The 24,833-nt window shown below is 38.8% G+C and overlaps 1 protein-coding gene across 14 annotated transcripts in view; it reads left to right on the top strand.

Moving 5' to 3' along the window:
- Positions 1 to 694: 694 nt before the first annotated feature.
- Positions 695 to 24,833, top strand: part of GRM5 (glutamate metabotropic receptor 5) — a 239,080-nt gene continuing 214,941 nt past the window's right edge. For 3 of the 14 annotated variants that reach the window (XM_030269088.4, XM_030269055.4, XM_002186725.7), the window contains exons 1-2: positions 1,988 to 2,475; positions 10,099 to 10,977. In XM_030269088.4, coding sequence (XP_030124948.1) covers positions 10,299 to 10,977 — 679 coding nt within the window. In that variant the 5' untranslated portion in view covers positions 1,988 to 2,475; positions 10,099 to 10,298. Of the gene's footprint in view, positions 907 to 1,330; positions 1,722 to 1,766; positions 1,851 to 1,987; positions 2,476 to 10,098; positions 10,978 to 24,833 lie in introns of those variants that run through there. The other 11 variants (XM_030269084.4, XM_030269040.4, XM_030269023.4 and 8 more) reach the window with 10 other exon arrangements.

Here is a 24,833-nt window from a genome sequence, read left to right as displayed (position 1 = left end):
ATATCTATCCTTCACAATCTGGGATGAAAGAAGCAGTCAAGCTGGTAATCTGGTGGGAGAGAGACAGCAACAAAGGGATCCCAGGGAATTAGAGACACAGATGGAATAATAGGAAGACTTTTCCTCTATGCTGTAGCAACTCTATCAAAGTTAACTTGGAGGGGCAGGGGTGTGAGGAGGACATAGTGCAGGTTGGACATGGCAATGCAGTTGCACTGGGGGAGTCACACCATGTAGTGCCTGGGATTTGGGTCATTCAGCAGCTGCTTAAAAAAAAAATAAAAAGAGATAATATTTTAAGCAGCAACCCAAAGAGGGGAGAACCAGCAGGGAGTGTCAAGCTGTGGGGCAGTGGCAGAGAAAGGCTATTAATTCTTGAAAATGGATGTGTGACCTAATCCTTCCCTGCAAATACAGCCTGGTAAATGGTCAGCAGCCTTTTAAATGCCAGATCATCTCTTACTTAAATGGCATTGTGCTTTATTATTTATTTATTTATTCATTTTACTCTATTTATTTGTTTATTTGCTAAGAACAGCTTTAAATAAAGATATGATCCCTGTCTGGCATTGTGTTGTGTTGGTTCCTTGGTGTTCCTTGTTGTTGCAGTAGGGATGCAGGGATGTTTTGAGTTTGTCAGGGCTCAGGCTGCCTCGGACCTTTCCCACCCACCCACTCTTCGCCACAGCCCCCTCCCCGCGCTCCGAGCCGCCGTGCCCACCGCGGCTGGAGGAACGGGGCGGTGCGGGATGGCTCGGTGTAAATGGAAGCAGGAGCCGGGTGTGTGGGGCTGAGCCGTGAAACGGGGAAGAGAGGGAGAGGAGAGGATTTGGGAAAATGCAGGGATACCGGAGGAGAAGGTGAAGCTTCGTCTGGCTTCCGAAGGGAAGGGTTAACCGAGGAAAGGTAAATGTGCTCTGCGGGCAGCAGGTAGTCAGCAGGCGAGAGTGTTGCTGTGGGATTTGTGGGAGGGCGGGGAAGCGGAAGGGCTCGGAGGGTACCGAGCTTGTGGGCAGAATGTAGGCAAATAAAAAGCCTGTCCATAGGTCTGCAGACACGGTCCAGGGATGCTGGCTGAGGAAGAAGAGGGCTGGCAGGGAACTGCAGAGCCTCTGGGTCCAGAGAGCCCGGGATAGCAGAGAAGAGAGAGCCGGGCAGGAAAGGGTGGCTGCAGGTAACACCTGCCGTGGGGAGGAGCGGGGGGCAGCCCGCGGGGGACAGAAGCAGGGGGCACAGCCCGCCCGAGGGGCTGGCAGCTCGGTTTGCCCTTGGCGGGGGCATCAGTCCTCATCCTGCCGTGCCCAGTGTTGTCACCCTGCAGGCGAAGGAACAGGAGAAAGCTGGAGTGGGCAGCCTGTCCTTCCTTCCCTCCTTTTTGCTTGATATTTCTGTCTCTGCCTGTGCATTTTTGTGTAGAGGGCTGGTCGCTGCTGCTGCATCCCCCTCTCTCCCTTTGCCAGAGAGCAGCAGGCAGAGCCCTAGCTGGCACGCTGCTTGGTTTCCTGGAGGGATCTGTGCCACTTGGTGGCACTAAAAAGTTGCGCTGAAGCCCGGTACTCGCCCATACGAAAAGCCCCCTCACGTCCCAGCCCAGTGCGGCAGCGGAGTGCCCGGGACCCCGGCACCGCGACCTGGGCGGTGAAGGAAACTTCAGGGGGCAGTTCGCAAAAGGTCGCGGAACCGCAGGGGTTAACTCTTCCCCGCGACTCCGTTTTAAACAGGTCTTTTTTTTTTTTTTTTTCCCCTTCCCCCCCCCCCCCCTTTTTTTTTTTTTTCTTCCTGCCTTTGGACGATGCTTTTCTGAAACGATTGCCGCTTTCTTAGCTGCCGGAGCATAGTGCCGGAGAGAGGTATCGGCTTGTAGGGGGACTTTACAACCTTCAGAGCATCTGGAGAGATTTCCTCACAGGGCAGAACTCAGGGTTAGCTCACTCTAATAGAGAGATTGCAAATGTGAGGAAGGGCGGAGGTGTTTAAGCAGGTGGGTCAGGCTGCAGCAAGTATTTAGGAAGACCAAGGCTGTGGTGGCAGAGAGCAAAGACCCATCTGTTGTTTCATCGTTTGTTTGTTTATTCCTCCTCCTCATGCCTTCCCCCTCCCTTAAATCCAGGCACCGTTCACGCCTCTTGCAAATGAGATTTGGGCGATGCTGAGAGAACAGCGTGTTGCATGGCGTGTATGTGCATGCATTCGCGGGGGTAGGATGCTCGGTCCTCAGCGTTTGCCTGTGATCAGAAGAAAATAGGATGTGCCCATAGCTGGAGGAGTGACAATGCTAGCCGAGTGGAGCTCACCTGCTGGTGATCTTTGCAGAGGCATTTGAGGATTATTCAGCTCCAGAAGGTCTGTGTGAGAAGTGCTATCTCTGCCGTGGCTGAAAATAGGAGGTGCCTACCCCTACCTATCTTAATTATTGCTACCAAAAGGACCATTTTGCCACCACTATGGGAAGAAACACTTGCTGCCACTGACAAGGTAATGCTGGGGGTTGGGAGAGGGTATTTATGTGCCCTGGATTGTGGACAGAAACCTTATGGATAAAGGAGGGACTCTTCCCCCCTCTCCTTCCTTTCTTGCTTTTGCTCTGTGCCCTGGTTGATGGAGGACTAGCACAACTCCTGGGGCACCAACAAGCCAACTGGTGGGGTACCTCTCTAGAGGCTGCAGGGTTATTATGGGGTCGGGGAGCTGGAGGGCAGCAGGCACTGATCCCTCCCTAGGAGCATGATTTGTGTGGGGCTGCAGGGACTGGGGGGACTGTCATACCTGGGCTTGGTGATGTGTGTAATATAGTCCCTCTGCTCACAAGTGGGGATTTGTCTCGCTAGGAAGGTATAATGGAAACAAGAATGTATTTTTTTCTGGAGATAGCCAGGCTTAGCTCAGCCGTAGACTTTTCTGTGTGACCTTGGGACAAATCACTTGGCTCTACTCAGCGAGTCCCGTCTGTTACTGATTTAATAATCAAAGCTAATCCCTCCACGTGCAAAAATGATTCATTATGGATTGAGGGGGATAGAGATATCACTAGCCGATCAGTGAGACAGAGACCTAAGCACCAGTGTGGATGTACATATGCATGTCTGTGTGCACAGCTGCTTAGCTGTGGCAGCGCAGGTAGCAATGTTGGGAGTTAACCTCGTCCAGTAGTTTTCTCTAAGACCCGGATCTATGCATTTATTTGTAAAGACGCGATCCTGCGTGCCAAGTGTGACCACCGCGGCGATTTTTACCACCGGTTGATTTCTAGGTTGTTTTATTTCTGTCTTCCCCTTGCCCAGAGCCGGCTGGCGGGGAGCGCCGGCGGCGGGCGGTGCTCAGCACCAAGGACAGCGTCCGCTCCTGGCTGCCGCTGCCCGCTGCCCTCCCCGCGCTGTCCCGCACCCAGCGCTCCGCCGCCCCGACAGCCCCGCTCCCATTCCATCTCTTCCCTGAGAAGAGATTTCCGCTGCTGGGGAGAGGGTGGCTCGGTGCAGGGAGAGTCAGGATGTTTCTTTCTCCTTGTCTTGAAGACAAAGTAGGGGATCATCTTAGAAGTGGCAGAGGGTCATCTTGAAAATACACCACTCTAAATCCTGAAAGCGAAAGATGTATAGAGGAGTTAATTGCCAGGCTCATTAAATTCCATATGGCTTTTTTTTTTTTTTTAGTTACCATATTCCTAAACATTTCTGTGGCATGTATTCTTTTGTGAATTCTCAAATATTTTGACTAAGTTTTAATATTTATGTTACACGATCACAGCACTGATCATTATTTTAAATGTCCACAGAGTATTTTTTGGGTCCCTATATGGCTTTTCTGTCATTTTAGTTTCCTGCATAGTTATGACATTGCTAGCATAGTGCTCGTACTGGCATCCCACCATAACCACTCCTGTTGCAACTTGCTGGAAAATGTTTTCTGAAACTGCTATTGCTTTTCTTGATCACCTCCTCCATCCCATACAGTTTTATTAATTGTTAAAATGCCTAGGATAACAGATGAAAACACACCTGTGTTATTAGTTCCTGCATCACATGGTATAACTGGGTTTTGGTAACAGCAGCAATACGTAGTACATTTGGCAAAATTACAGAGATCATTGCAAGTTTCCCTGAGAAGTTAAGCACCTACATATTAAAGCCAAAATTGTTTCATCAACATGAAAGCATGTGTGAGCACCACATGAGGAAGATCTTCCAGGGACTGCTAAGGATCTTGTTGATAATTAAAGCATTCTCTGGTTATTAGCTATGAAGAAATGAGATCAACAGTTCAGTATGTCATTTCCAGTGGACATTCTGACCACATGGTGGAAATTCTCCCTTGCTGCTTAGCTTTTTTGTATTTCTAAGTGGAATTATGGAAAACTGCTTTGTAGTCTCTCCTTTTGTATAGAGCCGGGGTTTTTGTTTTTGTCAAAGAGCTTGATCTAACGTCCACTGGAATTTGCAGAACTGATAATATAATGAAAAATGTTTACTCGATGTTGGGTTTTTTGTTTGTTTTGTTTCATTTGTGGACAGAAAAAAGAAACCATAGTTGAAATGTCAAAACAGAACAGGGTGCTCACATTTTATGATTTTCAAATAAAGACCATTTGAGTGCATGAGGTTTTGCGTGACCAAAGTGCATTACCTCTGAGGAATTGGTAGGGGGGACCTCCTCCTGCAAAATGGGCCTCCCTGGAACATTGGGAGATAGATTGCCAGAATAGCTTGAATGCAATGCTTGCAGTTTGAAATGCCATAGCAGAACTCAGCAAAGCTCTGCATCCTCAGTGTACTTTATCCCAACACTGGTCCAAATCAAGATGAGCTGAGAGATTGCCCTCTTTATGTAACTGTTTCTAAGGCTGCTCCATATTTTGCTACTGTAAGACCTTCGCTGTAAGAGAAGTGACATGACTGACTCTGAATCAGTAATTCAGTTGCTCCTTGCTATGGTACGTCTTCTCTGATGACAAAACATAGGCTAATTCTTTGGGATATACTGATTTGATCCATATCAACATATATTATCTAATTTGTGAAGGATTTAAATTAATTGTAGTAGGTATTGTAAATGAATGTCTGGAAAGGATTTTATCAGTATATACAATGGCTTAAAGTTACACAAACATAACATATAAGTAATTTTTGTCACTACAAGTGAATAGATTTTAAGAACGTTATTTTTTTGTGATTTTTCTGATCCTAAAAATCCTTTAAAGAGAACCTTAAACTTTAGATAAGTATTTACAGGTATTTGACCAATAGTATTCTTCTTCTGAGAAACACAGAACATATTCCTAAGTGCTTTCCTGAATTGGGCCATGAGTTCTATTACAGGACTGTTCATTGATTAAGTAATCTGCTGTTTTATTTTTATTATTTAAATCTGCCTGAAGATTCAGAAACTATGAATGAGCCTGCTGTAAATTTATGAAAGTGTAACAAACAAGAAACCCAAAGGGAAGCGTTTTTTCTTCTCCCTTTTAGTTTTCTTTCCCCGCAAGATACAGATAAGAATAAGTAAAACAATTTCTCTCAGTCGAGTTGATGTTCTGCCTGCTGGAGGCCGCGGTGCCAAGTGCTCAGATCGCACAGCACAGGTGCTCGGCTGGGGGGTCGCCAGTGGGCGCTGCAGCAATAATGCAAACCCCGGTGGAAAGGGGGTCACCCTGCAGCTCTGAGCACACTTATACCTGCGGGAGCAGAAACCTTTAACAACAGTCAGATGCATCCCTTGTATAAACTCTCAGCCACAAATATCATGGAAAATCAGCTCTTTGTGAACCGCTGCTCACAGTCTGATTTTTTTATCAAGTTGTTTAATTAATGCCCTTAGGTATTAGCAAGCTTTTTGTTTCTTTTGGTCTCTAGAGACTGCAAGGGTAGGTGGACATGCATTTGAAATTATTATAATTTTGAAAGATGTATATATTTTTAATAATGAAAGATATGCTTGATGTTTCATGGAATATTACAGATGCTCATTTTCTACTCGGTTAAACCTCAACATGAAGTAGCTGGAACTCTGCCCTAAGGGAACAGCTGAGAATTTCTCCTGACAGAGTCTGGCATGAAGTTTATATTGCCAGGGAGAACAGAGGTCACAAGAACATGTTGAGTGCTTCATCAGATCTGTGTCTTCAGTCATCTGGCTAGTATGTAAACTTTTGTCTAGGGTAAGACTGAGCAAAGGACAGATAGGAAGTGTAGTTTTTCTGTCCCACTTCTGCAATTGCTCCAAGCCTCAGGTTAGTGTACGAGAGGATAGAGACCAAAGGGTCCTGTATTGTTAAAGCATGTGACTTCAGGATAAGTATTATTAGATCCATAACAGAAATAAGCAAGAAACATTGACACACCGGTAATAAAGTACCTGATTCCATTTTACTTATGGTACTGTCAATTTGGGATAAGTCCACTGATGATGAAGAAATGGAACAGTGTGAAAAATAAATGTGACCGTAAGTGCTATGCATGTTACCCATCAATGAAATCAAAACAGATAAATTATTAACTGGGAAACAATTCCCATTACTTTGGGCATGCACTCAGGAGTTTACTGTCTTTAAAACTGCTGATACTTCTGTTCTCAATCTAAGGGCATGCCAAATTCCCTTTAGGATTGTTTCTAACAATTTCAAGAAGAGTTATATTTAAGTTTATGAAATTTTACTTAATTTTGTTTTAGTACTCATCCTGCTTGTAATAATAAGCTGCCTGTAGTAAGAGAGAATTGTAATCAAAACGTGGAGGGACTTGTATGTGATTCTTTTGGGAGAGAAGCACAGTGAAATTGTATATTTGAATAATTCCCTTGGCCATCTTCTCTTCAGGAAGACATTCTCCAGGAAATATAATTAGTGCACTTAGTCCACCAGCTCTCTGCTCAGCCATTTTGCCTGAAATAGGATTTGTTACCTGATTATTCTCAGGATATCGTCTAATGGCATGGCCAGGTGTGCCCATGAGAAGGATGACAGGCAATTAAAAGAAATTGAAACACAAGAAATTCTGTTTAAATATATATAAAAAGAATATTTTTACTGTGACTGTAGTCGAACAGGTTGCCCAAAAAAGTTGTTATGTTTCAATCCTCAGAAATATTAAGAACTTGACTGGACAGGAAACTAAGAAATCTGTTTTAATTGAACTTACAGTAAGCAGAGGGAATGGATCACATAACTTCCTGAATAACTGCCTTTCCACCTCAACCATTCATTCTGTTCTTAAGTTTATGAGTGCAAGACTGGAGAACCAGGTCACTATTATGCAATACAAATTCATTGAAATATTTGTCAATATAAACTCCAAGTTGTTTCATTACCTTGTGAAAATATTGACTTCAGGTTCTTTGGATGTGAATCCTAAGGCCAATACAATAAAACAGAAGCAGTGTTCTTAGTGTAATTAGGAATGTTTTAAGTCCCAAGTAAACTGACCTTAGCTTTAATATAGTGAAGACAGTTCATTAATTGTGGAGCAGCTGCAGCCTGTGTCTGGCCCCTTCCTTCCTCTTAGATGTCACGGAGGGGAAAGATTTTATTGCTTTCAGAAATAGAAATCCCCCAGCTATGGCATATCCTAGTATTGTGGAACCAGAAATATAAAGGGGACCTTCAGCTTTGCCTCATTCTTTACCCTGGAATTTATACTGATAGACACAACTATAAGCAGAGAAGAGTAAACAGCTGCTCTTTGGAGGGAAGGAGATAAAAGTGGCCTTCCTTTCCTCTCTTTTTCATATATCCTGTATGGAAAATTTTAATCCATAGACACAAGACCAAAATATTTGGTGAATATGTGTTGCAGAATTTAAATGGTGGATTGGATTTTTTTTTGTACCACGAGCTCACCCTAGGCCCCTGAACTCTCTATTTGCACATCTGCAGATTCAAAGGCAGGTAGATAATAAAAAGGTATTTAATTGCCTATCCAGTTACTGTCTTCAGCAGAGCTGGCACTTGTCTATATATACTTGTGTTCTGGATATGTAGCCTTAATTTGAGAAGTTCAGAAAAATAAGCATCCATGGTGTTAAGTAGCAGAGTACAATTTCTGTTCAAATGTTAGTAAGTTTATAAAGAAATAATATTTTCTTAAAGTCATAATACATTCAATTAATTAAAGGTATAGGAATTTAACAGCTGTGATCTTGTATAAGGATATCCCCTGTAGTTCATCCTTTTGACTGTTTCAAATTATATGGTACCAACTTCAGAGTGATGGAACAAATAATTGCAAGACATAAGCAATAGTGATAGTCTGTAATTAGGGACTAATTAACCTGAAGCGAACTGCTGTTTTTCCTTAGTGGCAAAGGGTTGCAGTATTGATAAGCCAACTCTTCACAGAATAAAAAACCCCATACCTTCTTGAAATGTTTTACAGTTTTCTGAACATTATTTTACTATTAACACTTTATATTACTAACATTAATATTACATGAACTTATTAATATGGAAATTAATATTTGAATATTATATTGAATGCTTCCTCTTTTAAAGAATTTGCATTTTATTTGGGAATACTCACTCAAACTCACTCACTCCTCTGTGAAAATAATTTATAATTTATACATCTAGGTAAAATAATATAGAAAGCCTAGCATCAAGCAGAAGAATGTTTTTATATTTTTGTGTCTCATCTTCAGAATTACAAAGAGCTTCACTGTGTCACTATACTGAATGAACTAGCTGTGAGGAGTAAATTCAAGATTAAATCTTGTGAGATTTTCAACTCAAACAAACAGAGGTAGATTTTCTATCACAATGGTTTCTTTCACTTTACAATATGTAGGCCCTGTTAGAGTTGTAAATAGATTGTAAATAGATTAGAAATCATTAGTGATGTCGGAAATGTATGGAATTTTAATTTTTTTTATTGCATCAAAAGATTTACATCAATAAAACTGAGATTGGAGCCTTCTCCAGAATTTTGCAGTTGTTTTGTTAAAAATTAATTTGAGCATATTGGTTCACTATGTAGCTCAGCATCTTAGATTTAAGAGTGCACTTATCTTTCTGTACTGCCAGTGTATTCACTGGCAGGTGAGATGGTATTTAATATGCTCAGGGATCAAGACCTGGCAAACAACTCTTTAAGCACTATATTTGAAACTGGAAACCTTCTGCTGCAAATCCACTGCCAGGTGCAGAACATTTTCAAGTGCATTTCCTAGTTCCACAGGTTAACCACAACCCAAGATGTGAAGTGTTAGATTATTTATTTATTTATTTATTTATTTATTTATTTATTTATCCTTCAGCAATAGTAAAGATGAGTGCAGATTGCATTGCAATCTATAGGTAAATGTAGCTGATCAAATATTTTGGGGATTAGTGCATCTGTAATCTTTGTGTTGACTTCTTGATACCAGTGAAGTCTGTAGGGTTGTGTACAGTATAAGGCTTTTTCAAATTACTTTTTGATGATTTTTGAAGTAAGGATGTAAAAAGGTGAAAATAATTTCATTGCTTTGCTGTTTGAGAATTATTTTTTCTTTGCTTAAAACAAATATAGATATTAATAACAAAGTGAGTTTTCTTAATCTTGTTTAAAAGCCAACTTATTTCAGGCTGTATCTTGCAAAATAAAAACAGATTTATACATTCTTCATTCCTTAGAATAGCAGCTTTGTGTGTCAATAGCAGTTTCCTAGTGCTGGAACGGATAATAGAGTGCAGTCCAGGGTACATTAGTGTGGCATATGTATATTAGAGATATAAAAAGGGTCTGAAATTAAAGGGAGTTATTTTCGAAGACACCTATTAGAATGGCAGCACACCTTTCTTCTGTAGAACTAAATACTTTCCAGTCTTTTGTGCATTTGAAACTATTTCCCCAAAGAATTTTAAACAATTGTCAAAAGGAAGATGTTGATTTCAACCGGCAGAAGTACAAATCTAAGATTATGAAACTCTCAAGTGAGATAAAGTTTTCCAGTTTAAAAATTATGAAAGCAAGCATAAGCAGTAGAAATGTATTAGAGGCACTTATCTCTGTAGAAATAGGTGCAATTTTAGACAAGATTACAAGATATTGTGTCTTAATAGATAAGATTATCTATATTACTGAATTTATAAATAATTTTAAAGATCTTTCTCTTATTTATTAATTTTTGAAGGGTATGAGGATTATGACCTCATGCGCAGCTCTGCATACCTATCCACTTGGAGATGATGGTGACTCCTTAGAGAACAGATGCCAACTCCTGGTTAACAATCAGTATAGTGATCCTGCTATCCAGAAGATTTGATAACTACTTTTCATCTCTCTCCAACTTTTTTCCATCATGTTGTCTCTACCAGCCTAAAATTTCCTAAAATGGTCCTTTTGCTGTTCCTTGCAATCCTGCTGTTGAAGGAAGATGTCTGCGGGAACTTTGGGCTTTTGGTTTCAGCACAGGCAAATGAGAGAAGAGTGGTTGCACACATGCCTGGTGATATTATCATTGGAGCTCTATTCTCTGTCCATCACCAACCAACTGTTGACAAAGTCCATGAGAGGAAATGTGGAGAGGTAAGAGAGCAGTATGGTATTCAGAGAGTGGAGGCAATGCTACATACCCTTGACAGAATTAATTTGGACCCCACGCTGTTGCCAAATATAACATTAGGATGTGAAATAAGGGACTCTTGCTGGCATTCTGCTGTGGCTCTAGAGCAGAGCATTGAGTTTATAAGGGACTCTCTTATTTCTTCGGAAGAAGAGGAAGGGATGGTGCGATGTGTGGATGGATCATCATCGTCTTTCCGCTCCAAGAAACCCATTGTTGGTGTCATTGGGCCTGGCTCCAGCTCTGTTGCTATCCAGGTCCAGAACTTGTTACAGCTTTTCAATATACCTCAGATTGCTTATTCTGCCACAAGCATGGACCTAAGTGACAAAACTCTGTTCAAGTATTTTATGAGAGTGGTGCCATCTGATGCGCAGCAAGCAAAGGCGATGGTGGACATCGTCAAACGCTATAACTGGACCTATGTTTCTGCTGTACACACTGAAGGTAAGAGGTTGCTTTTTACCACATAAAAATGACTTTGAAATACTCTGATGTGGTCTAATGGATGGATGATGACAGTTTGATATTGGGTTTTTACCAGTCAGGTGTCAATAGTATAGACCTTTACTTTGCTTAATAAGAACTGTACGTTCTCTGTGGGTTTGAAGTAGCATCATGTTGTCAATGGCTGAAAATAAATTTTGAAACATAGGATGGTGCGTGCTCTAGGGCCACTCACTGGTAAAGGTGTTTGATCTGGAGTCTCTAAACTTAATTTAATTTAGTTGATATTTATTTATTTTTCTTTATCTACGAATCAATGTATTTATGTATAATAACAATTATGACTTTTAGAATCAATGGGTAGTGAGAAAGCATCTGGTTTTCATAGTGCAGATGAGAGCTAAATCATCATTTGAAACTAGCTGAGTCAGAATATGTTCCTGTTTAATGTCTAAGCCACAGAGGCACAGATAATAGAAAACACACAATTCTGGCTAATATTTGAATGCAAGTTGTCCCAGCTTCTGAAAATCAGATATCTTTCCATCCTTTTTACAGTACTCCATGGAGTATTGCACCACTTCCTCTGCCTATGGGCATTGGTTTTGGAAGAGAGCAAGGGAAGTTTCCTTGAATTTCCTCACATATTTATGCTCCATCAAGCATCCAGAAAATCAGAACTGTGTGCTAAATTGCTTTCCTCTTTTTATTTATTTGACATAGAGCTTAAACCTTTTATCAAGAGTCCAGAAGAGTATGTGATTAAAGGGAAATGCTATGGAAAAGTGCACTTGATTTCATTATTCCTTTTACTGATAGAATTGAGTTCATCTTGCTAGAAGTGACTAGAATTTGATACTGTCTTAAGAGCAAGTTTCATCAGCCCCTGCCTAATGACATCCCCATTTAGGGACTTTTATGGAATTAAATTCTGTGATGAGTTTTAGGACCTCACTGTGTTGCCTCTGTTCAAATAGACAGATGTTGAATGGCAGGCTCAGAATACAAACTGAGAATGAAAAATGTTAAGAGATTGAGTAGTGGTGATGACGTTGCCGAACAGTGGCAGATGCTGCTGGCTTTATTACAACCAATAGAGAGCAGATTGTCCTTCCCACACATTGAGTATGTTTCTCTGGCAAGCTTTATACTATTCAAAGCCCCTTCTGAGGAGATGCTGGTCCAATGGTATAATGTCGAGATCTCTTTCCTCCTACAGATATGCAGAGAACTTATTCTGCAGTATTAAAAAAATAAAAGTTAGAATTTGCATGCAGATTGTCGCAACCACATTTCCATCATGATAGTGAGAGCTGGTAAATAGCTGGAGTCTCTTTTGTATGGGGATGCATGAATACAGTAACAGTTTAATCTAAAATTTCACTGTTCAAAACAGTGTATAAATCACTCTATGTGACATCATGTAATGAGGGTATTTTGTACCAGCTGATACCTATGGCATGGTTAGGTGTGCAGCCTTCCCTCCACAAATATCTATGAATAACCTCATGGTCAAAATAATGCCACTAACAATAGCATAAGATTTTATATTCTGACTACTTTTGGTGACTCATCTAGTTTTTGCAATGAACAACTTTTATACCTCTCCTTATTGAGATGGGATGTTTTTATATTCAGTGTGGGAATCGTCATGCTTGTATCAAAGTCTGATTCTTCATAGAGTGAAAATATGTACTTTTTCCACTTTCTGAGGACACTATTTGGAGCAGATGGTAGCATATGGCACGCTAATCTTACACCAGAGGAACTTTGTACTGTGCACTGGAAAGATGGGAATAGGGACACAAGGGCTGGAGTAGGATATAGATACTATGGACAAGATGAGAAGTAAATGAGGAAAGAGCTAAATGTGAAAGAGAAAAACAAAATTATATATGTAGTACATACAACATGTGCCTGCTTCTGCCATTATTAAAGTGGATATGGTGGGTGAAACACTGTTAAAACCTGAAGCCTCCTTAATAGCACAGCAATATAATTTTGTACTTCAGTGAAAGAGCATTAAACTTGGGTGAACTTTATGGTCCTATCATCTAATTGCATCATCTGTTAAGGATGATGAATAGACTCTCCAGGTAAATAATATCAAAAATTTTATTACAATAGAACAGATGTATTTATTATGAACTAGAAAAATACTAGCTGATCAAGGTACTTCTATGAAATGTCACTATGTCTGATGTTTAGTACACTTACCAAAGACTATGGCACATGTTATTCCTTGCATTTTTTTTAAAACACCTTTAAAAAACTCTACACATGAATGCTAAAGAAAAATAATTGAATAAATAGGCAAAAGACAGAGTATTTATATATTTATTTATTTATGTTGGAATTATTTTTCATTTTACTATGGTATCTTGTAATATAACATTCTAAATATCCCACTCAACTCAGTGTCATACATTCACAGGTATTATTTCAAAACAGAAAAACAATTGTTGAATCCTGCTCCTTGGATCCTTTTATTGATGTAGGATTTTAGAAGATCCCATAGAAGGTAGTCCTTTTCACACATAGAAGGAGGTTCTGGCCAGCTTCATTAATTATCTTTAGCTAATTTTCATTTAGTAATAAGATTATTAACCAGACTCTTCTGATCTTTATGATCATATTCTGATCAATAGGCTTCTGTGAATGTTTTCCATGGAGAGGGAGGCTCTTTTCCTCCAAAGCTGGATGGAGAGTAAAAAAGAGGCATGACAAGCCTGTTAATTTCATTCCTTTGGTAGTCCCATCAGCAGATAAATTTATAAGGCTCTTTTTGGTCTAGTGTAAGAAAAGACTGGCATACATCAACAGTTTCATAATAAAAAGCTTCTTGTTTGAATCCTTCCTTATGAACTTAATAATTATCTTTGTCTACAGTGGATTAATATTTTGGAAGGTTGATCGGATGTTGTGTTGTTAAATCCTTACTTAAGACTTCCAGATTTAAAATACACAAAAACTGTTAGGAGATTCTTGTAAACTTTGCTCCTTTGACATTTAGTATTGCAAATTAAACAAGGTGATGCCTCCAGGTTTACTTTTTTTTACCTCTAAATTTTTTTCCTAAAAATTGAAAGGTAGAAAGAACGGCTGTCCATGTAGCTCTTTTAATTTTGAGGAGGAAGGGTCTTCAATCCCTTCAATAGAAAATGTGAGCAGCAAATGTATGACATTTCTCATTTAAAAAATAAGTCATCTTCACTTTCTTTAGTGTATTTTACATAGGCCAATCAGAAATCTTTGCAAGTCTTAGTCTTATGTTGTAACTCTTTCTTTCTTGTCTCTGTCAGAAATCATTATCATCATCCCCCATTCTCCAGCTCTTCCTTACATTGAATTGCTTGTGAGGCTCTACTCTGAACAAACCTGTCTTTAAAGTAAAACCCTTTCACGCACAATGAGGACTGTTTTTCAAAATGCCTATCAGTTCTGAGGTTTAGTCCACACTGAGGCCCCATGAACAGACAAGTCAGCAGTGCATGGCAGGGAGCTGGGAGTGAGCAGGAATGAGGGAAGCTGGGGTGTGAAACTCCTTGTACGAAGGACCTATCACTCAAAGCCTGAAGCAGCTGCCTCAAAATATACAGATTACTACAACAGGCATGCCAGGGTGTGCTGGAGTTCCTACTGACCCAACTCTTTCAGTTATGTTACAGATGTTTTTTTTTCTGCTTCTGTGGTAGGAGCATAGCTTAAACAAACTTTCCTTAAAATTAAACCAACATTCACTTCTTAAACCAACTTCACAGACAGACAGCAAGTCAATAATGCAGCCAAGATCTCTGTGTGTGCTTCTGTCTGAGGAAAAGTAGCACAGCAGAGAGAAGGCCCCTAATTTAGTCTCGCAGTCTTGCAAGAATGTTTGAGATCCTTTTTAGCTCATGTAATTGTTGCTCTCCTCTGTGGAAAGCAATTCTCACAGGAAGGTGTAGAGAGGGAAATTTGTGCGTGTATTTCTGGGTGATGATGTTTGGCATGCAGGTGGGCCATGCAGCTCATGCACCGTGGGGATTTTTCTCAGTCTTTTCTTGCTTAACCACTTGACACCACAGTTAATTGAAAATGGTGGGAGAAATCTGGAAGAGGCTGGCTGGCTTCCGAAACAGAAAGAGTTGCCTGTTTGCCTTCATATTTCTCATATGAAGACATTCCTTGGTCTTTTTGAAAGATCAAAGCAATATATGTGCAACTTTCTTTTCTCCAGTCACTGAGGTTTGAAAGCCTCATTCTGAAATCCAGTTTGAACTCAGTACCCTCCTGTTAAGCAGACTGACTTTTGGACCAGACCTTCCTGGTCAGAATCAAGATCAAACCCTGAGAATCTCTGCTTAAAATTTGCCTCAAGTCAAATGAACTAATAACTAGAAAGGCAATTTTCATTGCCATTGGAAACCATTTATTTTGCTGCACTGAATAGGGTGAAGAGGTGATGTATGCTGGAAAAATAGAGCTGTACAGGGGTACAATTGAAACACAATAAGCCAAATATACTGGGGATGGCAAGGGAGAAATTTATTCTGGTTATGTACAAGGTGTAATTTGCTTTTGAAGGCAACCTTAAGAAACAAGACAGTTCACATTTTCTTCAGGCAGTTCTGCGGGTAAACATTGAATGAAACTCAGCCTCAAAGTCCTCCATGTTTAACTTTGCTTTGCTCCATTTAAATTAATCATAAGTGCATATAAAGAGGTGGTTCACATTCGTTTTCTTTGGATGTAATCTGGCAAGCATAAAGAAAGCAGACCTGTTTTTCCCTGCACATAAAGATTACTGCACACAGTTCCTTTCATTTTTGTTCAAATGTGTCTGGTTAAAAGAATATTTTTGCCCCCATAATTTGTTCCCAAATACAAAGCTAAATCAAAATTATTCATAGTCTGTGAGAATAGGGTGAAGAAATGAATGAAAGAATTGCAAAAAGTTGATGTTAAACCTGGGAAAAAAAACTGTACTTATATGAGGTCTTTCCTTCAGATTCTAGATTATTCTCCTTTAGAGACAACAATTGTGTCATGGTCAAAAATATTATTTGCTTTTCACAAAGTAATACAATTGAAATTTGGGTTAATTTAATGTGAAGCAGAGGTGATATTTTTTCATGCTTTATATGCAGAAAAAAACCCATGTTGAAATACATACCAAGAATGTCTGTGCTAGTCCATGAAAATATTTTCAATTGCAGCCAAAATCTATTTCAGAAAATTGGAGAATTTCCTGTATAAAGATGGAGAGTATTCTATTCAATGTTTAAATCTGGGGTATAAATAATAATGATTTGTAGTTTTCTGAAATTACTTTTTAACTGTTTCAAACATAATTTTTGAGATCAGAATTATCACAATTTGATATTCTCTTGTTCATAGTAATCTTCTGGAAAAACTGAAAAATATCTGTCATCTGAAAGAAAACATGGGGGAAAAATACCCTGTTCAAATTCCAGTCCTATCTTTTTGCTTGCTCATTTTTATTGAAAATTGACATCTGAAAGAGGTAGCTATTTTCTGGACTAATTTAAATAGTTGTCCTAGTATTCCAATTGTGAAAAGTGAGCAAATGCTCTCTTCCAGCTGGGAATGCTAAGACAGAAAAGTGGAGTAACTTTGAGTTAATGTTTGTGTTGCCCTGCAGTGAGTGACAGCCTAGAAAACACTTTAACACTGCTCTTAGTCTGCTCAGGCCAGACACACCTGCTGTGAAGGATCTTGACTGACAGAAAAATATAAAATGAGGGGTATACTCTGCATTCTGTGAGTGTAATGGGGATAAAAATTCTTAGGAAAAATACCATGAGACTGTAAAAGGAATATGAGCAAGGAGGTGTGCTATTCTAAATCTTAAAAAGAAAATTAGTTTTTAAAGGAATGATGGAAGGTGGACTTAGCTAAGAGTAGGTAATTTGGGTTGTCAAAATGTCACTTTGCTTCTTTTGTTTAGGGACTAAGTGTTTGAATGTCATTTTTTCAGCCACTTAGACTCTACAGCAACTCAGTGAAAGCTTCAGTGTCATGAAACTTGCCTTCACTGAGAAGAAACAATGAGAGTCCAGCAACCTCTAGCTTCATCTTCCCTTTTTCCACTGCTTGAGCCCTGGAAATAGCCCAGTTACTGTCTGCATGCCCAGGCTGTACCTCCTCAGTCAGAGAAGGATCTATAGCATTGATGAGATTTGGAAATCTTTCAGAAAGCAAAGTTGCACTGCAGAGTCAGTTTTATCACTTTGTCACTTCACAGCAGTTTTATCAAAGATGGTTCTTCTAATATGTGTTATCAGATACCTAAGGGTAGTGGCAGTGATTCCTTTTCTATATCCCTCATTGATATTTTGTCTTTGAGATTAAAAAGTACATGCTATAGACCTGTTTGGAAAAAGATATTCCATGCAATTGAAACAAATAAGTTTCCTGAAGTAATTTTTGTCCCAAGTCAGAATTCAAAGCTAAAATAATAACATTTTTTAGTGAATAAAAATTCAAAAAAATTTTAGAATTTGGTCAAAATAAACTGCTTTATGGGTTTATATTAAGAGTTGATAAAAGATAACTTGATAAATCAAATGAGATCTTTGTACTAAACTGCGTTCACTTTTAACTGCTTTTCACAGATATTAGCATTCCTTAACAGTTTTGACAAAAGGTGTTTTATTCAATAAAGAGCTGGAAGTTTCCCTTACATCCCATTTCATTTAGCATGTGTCTTGTATTACCAATCCTGTATACAAATTAAAAATTGTTGGATATATTGAAATGAATCCAGTAATTAAGGAGAGGATGATAAACAGAGTCCCATTTGTATTGTGAATTTGTATTTGAAAACATTTGTGGTACTTCTGAATCTGTGTTCCTTATTCTTCAAACTCTATATTTTACTTTTTTCATGTATGTTACCTAGTGACAGGAAATTTAAGCCATTTATTTTTAAAGTAATTTTTGATAGGTCAAATTTTGAAGGTCAAAACTAAATTTTGATATATATAAAAAAAAAAAAAACCAAAAACAAAAACAAACCACCAAACCCAAAAAGCTTCCAAAGCATTGTTCCATATTCATTGAAATAAATTCTGTTATTGCAAATTCAGGGGTGATCAGAACACTGTTGAGATGGGACCCAGGAACAACGGGAGAGAGACAGAAAAAGCTGTCCAGCACAATTGGAAGGACTGGGATTGGAACACACTTTTCAGAATGTTAGTTTAAGACCATAGGTAGGAAAAGACTACAAAAAATTAGGATTTAATTTCCTACAGAAAAAAGGAAAAAAGAGGATGTCCTGTACTTGTCAGTATCTTCATGCATCAAAACCATATCGTAGGCAGCTCAATAGTACAAGAATTAAATCAATGATGCTTCAAAATTTGAAACTTTCTGTGCATTTAAGGAGCAGAACAAATATTTACATTGGTCCATACATGAAGAACATTTCCTGTGCCTATGAGAATTAATTTGTGATTTCTTTGAAAGCTAAGAAAAGGCAAAGGGCATGTGCTGGATCTTTTAAACTTTCCGCCTTCCTTTAAGGCAGTTCTGACTAGCTGGTCCTTGAATCATGGAGGAGACAGTGATCTTGGAGGTGAGCCAAAAATTATAGATTTACATTTAGTTTGAAAGCCACTAGAAAGAGAATAATGTTGCATCCATCTTACTAAAATCTGATTGCAGGCTCATGATATGAAGGCAGCCCATGCTGTAATGCATAGTGTTTATATCATTATATTATATGTGTATACATTAAAGGAGCGTTTGGGAAGGTTGTTAACAGAACAGTTGCCATCTACCTTGGCAACTGAATTTGCAGACAATATTCTTCATAAATCACTGCCTTGTTTTTAAATGAACATAATGAGTTCATAATTCTGAATATACTGACTGGAAAAAAAATGCATATAAGATTTCCTTTAACTGAGGGGTTTGATTTTTCTTTCTGGAAGTCTGACAACATTTATGGCTGGCCAGATACATTGTCCAGGTGATATATGTGAAAGCCTCCATATAAAATCAATTACATTGTCAAAGGGCAAACAAACAATGTATGGGGAATGGCTTTTCTCAAAGTGCAATATATACTTGAAGAATTGCAAAAATCATATCTGGGGTGGATGGTAAACCATCACACCGAATGGGTCCCATGGCCAAAATCCAACTCAACTGCTAAGAACAGTGGAAGTATGAGGAAAATTCCTACAGACTGTTCCTCAGTCTGTTGTGATCTAGTCAGATGCTTCCTATTTGTCTTTAACTAGGATTACATGTTTTGTTTGTACATTTTCCTCTTGAGAGAGATTCCTTTTAACCTTCTAGTTGACATTACAGGGGGTAGGAGGAAGAATAGAGGAATTACTGCCAAAACAGAGGGGTAAAATAATAGTGAGAGGACTGTGCTAAAGATTTAGGAAATCTCAGTCTTGGACAACTGAATTGTCTGTTTGTCAGTTGTCCAAGACTGAGATTCTGGAGGGCATAAGGTGAACATATATAAACTATGGTTGATCACACATGACCAAATCACAGAACATGTTTGCCCTTCTCTGGTTTGAATTTGTAGAAATCTGTTCTCCATATCTTATTTCTGCTGTGTAGGATAGGCAATAAAATGACAGCTAGTTATTAGTAGTTATCACTTAGGCTAAAACGTATTGTTTATGAAGATACACACAAAGTAGCTTCACCTAAGGACCTCATGTAGAGACAGAGTTGATTTCACTATCAGGTAGTCTGTTCAGGCTGTGAATCACTCATTCTTCAAATGAAATAACCAGCTGTTTTGTTTTCTCCAACCTACAACCCTTTATTATGATAAGTTCTTCCTGGAAAAAGCTTCTCTTCCCAGGCATTTTTCTAATCTTTATTTTGGTGAAACCAAAGATCGCTAATTCTCCTGTCATTTCCGTAAAGTGGCTTTTCCAGGTGCTGAGTTTTTATTATAGCCCTTGTATAAATCTTTCCAGTTTTGTCAAATTCATTTTTAAGAACATGTACCCTTTCTCTTAGGGAAATTTGTATTCTATTTTCTTCACCTTGAAGTCAGGCAGGACTTCAGCATACAAAGTGATATTTTTTTACCTTATTAGCAAACAAATAAAGTGGTGGCCTGTAAATATATACTGCTGATTTTTCCCTTTACAGTTATCTTTTTCTCTCTTGTCATAACTTCTGCTTATCTGGCTTACTCTCTCACCATTCTCAAGGTTCAGTGGGTTTTTTTAAACCCACTGTTTCTTTTCTGATTACATTAATTCTTTACTCTTACCCCTGGTTAGGTTTGAATTTTTTTTTTTTTGCTCTTATCCCTCTTTTGTCAAAATAAGATTACTGAGCAACTTCAGGTACATAATTTCATAAATATGACAGGATGCACTGATTTGGAAATTTCTAAAACTTTTGGTTTATGTGGCCCTGACTATCAATCAATGCAGATTGAGCCCTGGATAAAATAAAGGCCATCAAAACTATACACTATTTTTAAAGTTCTTTCACCTAGAGGATCCAAACTTAGTCCAGATGTATTCTAAAGTTCAGGTTTAAGGTCTATATTCTCTTTTTAAAATACATGATTCTAACTAGATATAATTTTCAACACAACTACATTCTTAAAGCTTAGTGTATTACAGTGGTTACATTTGCAGATTTGGCATTTAGTGAAAAACAGGACATTTTCTCACGTGCAAGCAAAGCGTTGAAGCTGAAAGATAAACGGAAAACCTTGCAGACATGCATCCAGAGACCAAATGAGAGAAGCTATATTTAAGTATGAAAAAGGAGCAAAACTCCTTTCCTATTACAAACTTTGGAAGTTTGGAATGGGAACTTATATCTGTGTTGATGGAGAAAAAACAGTAAGAGTCAGCTCCTTTCCTGTTTCAGTGACAGTTTTGCATCTCAGAGAACAATTTTATCATAGGTTTTCAAAGAAATCCAGGGAGGAAAATAAGCAAAAACTTGTAGGTGCTTGCCATTTGGTTTTATGAGTAGAATAGAACTTTAGGATGCATTTGATAGGTAAGTAGTTTTTCCTTTTTCTTCCATCTTTACCACATAAAAATACAGGACTCAAATCCTTTTCACATTAACAGAAGCTTTCAAAAAGATTAGGATATGTATCCAAAATAGAATTGTGAAAGAGTACATATTATCTTTTGAATACAAGCTTTTCATACATCTTCAATCATGGTTATATATAAAAATGGTTTCTTTGGTTTTTTCATTCCGGCAGCACTGTGGGATGTGAAGTTACCTTGCTCATTTCATGCATATGCAAAAAGACAAGCAATTTGTCAGACCTATTTAATTTCCTAAAGGGAAAGTATGAGACAAACTCAAATTTAAGGGGTCTAAAAAAATGTTAAAGTGAGGTCAGATGCTCTCTTTCCCCTGGCTTAAATATCTGCCTTGAAAGACCACTGTACAGGGTATTTCAGTGCTCAGCTTCTTATTTTGGTACATTCATGCCTCCTGAAAAGAAAGTGATATGTAGATGGTCTGTGTCTTACTGCTTACTGGGCATGGAGCTGAAGATTTTGTTCAGTCAGACAAAATTTCTGTGGAGGATTTTTTTTTTTTTTTTTTTTTTAATCTAAAGGTACTTAGGCAAAGCATGTCTTAAATTCATCACACTTAAATTGTTCGGAATAAAACGTCTGGTGCAACATGCATTCAGAGATGGGTTTTGCATAGAAGACAGACTGCTGCGATGACTGGGATGGACTAGGCATGCAGTATCTTCTGACAGGCTACGTTAGATTCAACTGATCTGTGTAAACTTTATAGTTATAACAACATCCTGCCATGGAGTTTTATTGAGAAGTGAGAGTTTCTTGACGTGTAGATTTATTAATTGTCCATTTCCTCCAGCTTGTGGAGGAGTGGCATGCAAATAGGTCTGGCACAGGAGACAAAGTGCTGAGAAGAGCCTCAGTCATTTGTGGTCAGATATGCCCATGTGAGGCATGAAGCCTCTCCAATTCCATGTGATGGCATGTTTGTCACACTCAGCCATGTTAGGAGAGGGAAGGTTGTTGTGTCCTATTCTGTGTGCTGTGGACCTGCCTTTGCTGCTTGATTAACTTGTGTCTCTGTGGATGGAAACACAGTACTCTCTTATAGACCCTTTCAAGAGTGGCAGTCAAATAAATCCCTCAAACCAGAAAAGTCAGAGAGTACAGGCCATGGAGAACAAGACAATGGAGTGGCTACTGGAGAAGGGATTTTGGGATGGTTTATGTGGAAGTGAGATCCAACTGCTTGCTCTTCTGGACTATCTCTGTGGCCCTGATGAAATTGTAGGTATCATGCCAATGTCTTACAGTGGAGAGACCGGCTCAAATACACATTTGGGCTGTACTGTTGCAGTATTGTGCTCAAACTCATTAGTCCATTGGGAAGCATGGCATGGGGTACAACACTCTGGAGCTGAGCATCTCAATACAACAGACTGGATCAGAGCTGTTTTGGGTGTGCCTGCATCTGTAGCCTGGTGGGGACATGCCTTCAGCCATCTGCAATGGGCCTGCTTAATGATTTTATAATGCTTTGGCATTTTGTAGGCTGAGCATTGGCACACATGGGTGTCTTTGAGGCATTTATTCCAAACACCCACATTTCAAGTGTGTGATAGAAGTGTTGTGAGGAGCAATACTTTGGAGAGAAGGGACACTCAGACACTACTTGGAATGTGGGGCAGAGAAACTCACAGACATGTAGTTTGAATACATATTTCTGTTACCAAATACACAGGAGATTGTGCCCTTAGAGAAGGTGCTCTGAAACATTGAGAAAAAGCATCTTGATTGACATAGCTCCGCTGGAAAAAAGGAAGAGAACATTAGAAACATGGGAAAATCAAACCTGTAAGACTGCTTCCTATTTCTCTTATACAAAAGCTTTTATCTGGTTCTGGATTTTTCTCCTCTTGAACAGTTGGTAGAGTGGGTGTTACATTCAACACCTCCGTGTGACAAATCCCAGCCTACAAAATACTGACATGTTACATTTCATTAACCATATGGGACCTAATTATACTGCCAGCTAAAATACAGGTGCAAGTCCTGAAGGACCTGTTTGCTGTATGTACATGGGCCTTATAGAATTTTAAAGTATGTTTTTCTACACAAATCAGAGAGTTAATATGACATTTGCAATATGGACAGCTTAATTGAGTTGTATAGAGCCTAAGTTTTGATATCTAGCTGAAGTAAAAGGTAAGTTTTTATTCACAAGATTGAAGAGTTTGGAGAAGAAGGGGCAGCATCTGTGTGTGTACTAAAAAACTAAAAAATTGTCAGAGTCTTCCCAGGAAGTAGTATTTCAGCATTTTACAGCCATGCCCATAAAGAAAACTGGCCATAGGTAGACAGATTCCTTAAAAGAGCAGAGTATTGACATCCTCTGTCTACAGAGAACCTGGAACAAAGTGGCCCAGATTTGGCAGTGCTCTCCCTGTCCTGTCTGTGCTGCTGAGATGTTGGCTCAAAGACATGAGCACAACATAATGCCACTTGCAGCTATTTCATTACAGATTATCTTATCAGATGGGCTGTGGAAGGGCAGGAGTGAATTCTGTGCAGAGGATATGAGTGCTAAGAGGGCCCTTAGCATGAGGAAGCAGAATATCAAAAGGTCTAGGTGAAGGAGAAACACAAGAGTACAGAATTAAGAGAAAAAAATTGCAGAAATAGCAATGGTGCTTAAGATGATTTGCTTCACTGAGAGGATTTCTAGACATGAGTACTTAATATACCCTAGTTCCAATTCAGAAAATGCCATCTACAGGCCCTGAAATGCTTAATGAATTTAATATAATTTTATTACTAGGAAACCAAAGGCCTGAAAGCTGGCACGCTGTACTGGAGGACAGCAATGGTGCCTTTTTCTCAGACCTTTATTCTTCATTGAACTGGGCTGTCTTTCATGGTTGATTGTCATGACCTGTTACTATACAGGAGGTGCCACATTGGGTCCTTCAAATGTTGTATGTGTAACACAGGGCCTGTAGTTGTTCTTCAGACCAGAAGTGAAAATGCAGTGAGGTGCTCTCAGTATTCCTGAAGACACAGTTAAATTTCAAGGTAAAGCAAACTATTTAATACAGCAGTAACTCAGAATGGTGTTTGCATTTATAAGCAGTTGATTTGCCCTAAATATGTCAAGTAGAAATAACTGAATTTTGCTTCATAAAATGACTCTTCAAATAAATCATGTTAATACCTTCTCATAAGCTGATGGCTCCTCTCTGGCACTATGTGTCATTTTGTTATGATCATGGTTGAGGTGCTACTTGCTTCATGGCTCAAGCAAGAAATTAGTAATTACTTTACAGTTTTGTAGAGGTGTTTGAAAAAAATCATACTTAATATTATGATACTATGATAATATTTGGGAGATTTTTGTGTTTGTTCTCACACTAGCGTGAAAACATATTTTTATAATGTCTTCTTTATATTTTTTCTGAGGAAAAAAGATAAACATTTTACAGTGGAAGGAGAGGATTTTTTAAATGAGAAATGTTTTTCAAAATATCAAGGGTGGATGTTTGTGCATTTTCATTTTTTTGTTGGTGGAATTTGCTGTAATCTTATAATCTACGGCCCACTGTTGTGGACATCCTTGGTGAGACATAATATGTCCAATGGCTATTTTTAGTGTCCTCCAAAAATAACAATGGTGAATTTGCAGTGAAACTATTTTGTTAATCTGCATTGATATGTGAGAAGATGCTCTGACTTCAAAGATCAGCACTTTGCCATACATGCAAAATTTGCTGAATAAATAATTAGACTGATTGCTTTGGGTTTAAATATAATTTTAAAAGTATTTGGGGCACCATACCAAGTAATTACATATTTCAGAGGCAC

The sequence above is a fragment of the Taeniopygia guttata genome, chromosome 1 (genome assembly GCF_048771995.1).
Source record: "Taeniopygia guttata chromosome 1, bTaeGut7.mat, whole genome shotgun sequence".
NCBI lineage: Eukaryota > Metazoa > Chordata > Aves > Passeriformes > Estrildidae > Taeniopygia > Taeniopygia guttata.
This window is presented reverse-complemented; position numbering and strand designations above follow the sequence as displayed.